This window comes from Orycteropus afer, unplaced genomic scaffold (assembly GCF_000298275.1).
Source record: "Orycteropus afer afer isolate SDZICR_OR568_19922 unplaced genomic scaffold, OryAfe1.0 scaffold00058, whole genome shotgun sequence".
NCBI classification, from domain to species: Eukaryota; Metazoa; Chordata; class Mammalia; order Tubulidentata; family Orycteropodidae; genus Orycteropus; species Orycteropus afer.
In genome coordinates, this window is record NW_006921645.1 from 3859353 (window position 1) to 3863961 (window position 4609).

Consider the following 4609-nt stretch of genomic DNA (forward strand, 5'->3'; position numbering starts at 1 on the left):
GCCCCGGCTGTGGGCTCCTCCGCTGCCCCGTCCGCCGCGGCTCCCGGGGCCCGCGCTGCGCGCCGAGCCGCCGGCTCTGGCTTCAGGAATGGCTCGGTGGTGCCTCACCAGTTCATGTTGTCGCTTTACCGGAGTCTGTCTGGGAGGGCTCCAGCCGGGGCAGTAGCCACCTCCACCTCGGGCTCCGGCCGCCACAGCCACGCCGACACAATCACCGGCTTCGCAGACCAGGCGACTCAAGGTACTCACGCCTCTCCTACGCCCGCCCATCCCGTCCGGTCCTGGGCTGAGGCCACCGCCGGAACCGTGCCCCTGCTACTTTTCGTTCGGGGCCCCGCAAGCCCCAGCCTCAGGTATTAGAAAGAAACTTCGCGGAGGCCAACGCACCCAAACCCGCTGCGCCTGGAGTATGGCGCGAACCCGGGCAACTCGTGGGGACCGGCCCCAGAGGGCTGAGCTGGACCCTCTGCCGGGTTCTCTGGCCCTGTCGACCGGTGGGTCTCCTAAAGGAGGCAGGGAGAATCCGAGATCTGCTTCTTGGGAAAAGGTTTGGAGTGTCCTTGGGGCCGGAAACCTCAGAGAAGAAAGGAGGGCAGGAGCGCAGACCTCGGGGGTCAGGCCAAGAGGGACTACGCAGTGATGGTGGCTGCTTCGTTGCAGCAATCTCTGCAGCTCCCAGCGGCCCCACAGACTGGGGAATGTGAAGCAGAGGCAGGTGTCAGATTAAAGTAGATGGCACTGGTGGCATCACCGGGTATGAGGAGGACTCTTCCCAGCAGGCTGTTTCTGGGTGGTGGGAGCTTGTATGTGTGCCTGTGTCCTATGCTGGGGCCCTCGGAGGGCCACAGATGGATGAATATCTGGTTGTGTGAGGTGGAGAGGACACTATGTGCAGGAATGCAGGCCTTTCTCAGAACAGCATCCCACCTTACTCCACCCTGGCCCCTCCAAAGGTAGGACGTGGGTGAGGCCGAGTGGTGGTTGCTTGTGTGTCATCTGGATTTTATTAATCTCCATTGAAGTCATTAAAGAAGACAGATAGGGAAATTTTAACTAATTTCAGGCGGAAATTCAAGTAATTTCAACCTTAATTCTATCCAGCCAGAGACCCAGCATGGAAGCCAGGAGGAAAAGAAAAGGAAGAATAGGCTATAAAGTAAGCACTGTAGGTCTCAAGTGGCCCCTGCAAGCTAGCTGCTGAGAGGCTGTACACCTTGGCCCCTAACCTGGGAAAGCAGTGAGAAGCAGTGCAGCAGTCAAAAAACTCACCCCCTCCTGCACACAAGCAATGCATATGCATGGTCTGTTTTGAGTGTAAGCAAATCTCAGGCCCAAATAGCCTTATAATTCTGTGGGAACTATCAAACATTTTTCATGCTGGCGGGAATGGGTGCTGGCACTACTAATTTAGGAAGCCTGAGTCCTGGTCCACAAGAGCCTAGGTTAGCTCCAGACCTAATGCCACAGTGTTAGGCTGCATTGTTGGCTCAGAGGCTGCAGAAGGGGTAGGGTGTGCAGGGTCTTAAGCTGGTAGAGGCGCCAGCTGCACTTTCTCAGGTCTAGATAGGCCTGCCACTGCCTCAGCCTGAACTAAAACCCAGGCCTTTCCTTGGGGAGCTCCACTTCATTGGCAAGGCTCCTGAGGCCAAGTCTTCTTTCTGGAGGAACGCAGTAGTAAGGAGCTTGAAGCCAGGAGAGGCAGAGGAGCTGTAGAGGAAGCTGTGAAAAAGAGCTCAAGCATATTATAGGGGCCAAAAGCATTGGTGGGGGACCCTGAGCTTCACCTCCCTCAATTTGGAGTAGAGCAGTTCGAGGTCCCAGGAATCCACCGACAGCAGTAAGACCTCGGACTTCAGACTGCGGAGGGCCTGAGGCCCGTGATTAGCGAACAAATCCCGGATGGTGGAAGTCTGCACAGTCTCTCTGACTTTGAGGTAAAACGAAACCATATGACACTCTTCAAAGGGAGCTCCCTATCTGCGTTGGCAGAAATTTTAACTTTTTTCCCAACCCCCTTCCCCCCAACAAGAAAAAGCCACGACCAAAATAAAACCCCAGATAAATCACAACGGAAAGAAAAAATAATTCTGCGGACAGATAGGTCCTGGAGACAGACCTCGAGGTATCCTTGCCCTCCTAGTCACAAGGAGGCACGGACTGCTTGGATCCCTTCCGAGAGAAGGTTCCTTGTGCTTTTTCAGTCTTTCCACCTCTATTCGAGGCTTGGGGAGGGGGAGGCACGAGGACGATCTGGCCCTGGGGTTCGCCGTTGGGACTAGCAAAACATATTTGCTGTGAGACCTTGGACAGAGCGTGGCCCCTGTCTGGGCCTCAGTTCTCCTTTGGCAAAACGGTGAGGTTGGACTGCAGGGTCTCTGCAGCCTTGGCTGATGTGTTTCCCTGCAGGACCATTCGCGTCTTTCTGGGAGAGTCGTAGCTGGTTTTCAGTGGACAAAACTTTCAGGTTTTCGTACATCCTGGACTTGCAGCTCTGCGGAGGCTCAGCGGGTCAATAATGAGTTGTCTCCGTACAGCTCGGAGATTTGGGCGAACTGCCCAACTGGCCTCCGGGGCCCACGACTTCTGATGTGTCCACCGAGCCTCCTGACCGCCACCAACCTGGAAATCTGTCCTCCAAGCATACTGGTGATTCCAGGGCAGGCAGCGGAACTGTGGTGGCCTTAAGTCTTGGTTCCAAGTGCGGACATGTACAATATGCGGGTTTCCGTGGGTCGCTGCAGTGCTAGGATTTTTGGCTGTATGAATCAAAGTCTCAGACGGGAAAAGGCACAGATTCCCTTTCCTTTAGGTCAGACTGTCAAGAATTAAAAGGAACTCGGGTGGCATAGTCTGTAAGGCATATGGCTGCTAACCAGAAGGCCCGAGGGTTTGTTGCGCGGGAGGATGATGAAGCAGTCTACTTCCCTAAAAATTTACAGTCTTGGAAACCCAAGGAGGGACGCTGTGAGTCGACTCGATGGCAGTTAGTTTTGATGAGAGTTAGGGCTGGAGTTGAGATAGCAGGACGGGTTCCGACTGTTGGAACGCTCATTTCTAGAGCGGCGGGTTATCTGCAATTAGGAGGGCCCGCTGCTTCGCGCGGGCTTTGCTCTCACCTAGATCTTTCTTTTTCTGTCTCTGCCCATCCCTTGCAGACTATTCGGCAGCCGAGACTGGTCAGAGCTTCCTGTTCGATGTGTCTAGTATTCCCGACGCCGACGAGGTAGTGGGCGCTGACCTGCGCGTGCTGCGACGCGCGCCCCTGGAGCTGGGTCCCGGCAGCGCAACTCCGCCACCCCTGTTGCTGCTGTCCACGTGCCCCGGCGCCTCCCGAGCGCCGCGCCTGCTGCACTCGCGGGCCGCCGAGCCTCTGGACGCCGCTCGCTGGGAGGTGTTCGACGTGGCGGACGCCGTGCGGCGCCACCGCCGGGAGCCGCGCGCTGGCCCAGCGTTCTGCCTCCTGTTGCGCGCAGTGGCCGGGCCCGCGCGAAGTCTGCTGGCGCCGCGGTTGCTGGGCTTAGGCTCACGGGGAGGAGGCGGCGCCGCGGTGGAAGAGCGTGCGCTGCTGGTTGTTTTCTCCCGTACGCAAAGGAAGGAGAGCCTGTTCCGAGAGATCCGCGCCCAGGCCCGCGCGCTCGGGGCAGCGCTGTCCGCAGAGCCACCGCCCGACCCGGGACCTAGCCCCGGGGCGCCGAAGGTGGTTTCCGGCGGCCGCAGGCGGCGACGGACGGCACTGGCAGGGACTCGGGCGGCGCAGGGCAGCGGCGGGGGCGCGAGCAGGGGCCATGGACGCAGGGGCCGGAGCCGCTGTAGCCGCAGGCCGCTGCACGTGGATTTCAAGGAGCTGGGCTGGGACGACTGGATCATTGCGCCACTGGACTACGAGGCATACCACTGCGAGGGCATTTGCGATTTCCCGCTGCGTTCGCATCTCGAGCCCACCAACCACGCCATCATTCAGACTTTGCTCAACTCCATGGCTCCCGACGCGGCGCCGGCCTCCTGCTGCGTGCCTGCGCGCCTTAGCCCCATCAGCATCCTGTACATTGACGCCGCCAATAACGTGGTCTACAAGCAATACGAAGACATGGTGGTGGAGGCATGCGGCTGCAGGTAGCGTGCGGGCCAGGCTGGGGAGAAAGCAGCCGCGCCGCCGAGGACCCCTAGCTGAAGAGCAGCCTAGGGTCGGGCCAAGCCGAGCCTCTCACCAAGCGTGGGTGTACATCTGACTCTGACCCCGCGTCCGCGTGGAGGAGAGAGAGAGAACACACTCACATTCACACCCACAGCCATACATTGTTCACTCATGCACACATATACCATGTACAGCTTCCGAAGGCCCGGGAAGAGATGATCTGATGCTACCAAATGTCACAGCCATGTGTATTTTGCAAACAGATCAGCATTGTGTTCACGGCCTTCTTTTGGATAAAGGAGGGTGCTTGAGTTGATGATTCAGTAACAAGCACTGTATCAGGTAGAAACGGGTTAGAGAATTGGGGCCTCCAGGCTGGGTGAACGAAGGGGGACCGGGTAAGTCTTGTCTCACCCATTTTATTTCTGGCCGGGTGTCGGTCACGCCGCTCCTGGGTGGTGAGTTTCCAGTGTC

General features: G+C 58.1%; 1 protein-coding gene across 1 annotated transcript in view; it reads left to right on the forward strand.

Moving 5' to 3' along the window:
- GDF7 (growth differentiation factor 7) overlaps positions 1-4117 on the forward strand; it is a 4294-nt gene extending 177 nt beyond the window's left edge. Inside the window, exons 1-2 of the mRNA XM_042780741.1 lie at positions 1-241; positions 3156-4117. The exon at positions 1-241 is cut by the window's left edge and continues 177 nt beyond it. Of these exons, the coding sequence (XP_042636675.1) occupies positions 1-241; positions 3156-4117 (1203 nt within the window). The remainder of the gene's footprint in view (positions 242-3155) is intronic.
- The last annotated feature ends 492 nt before the right edge of the window (positions 4118-4609 follow it).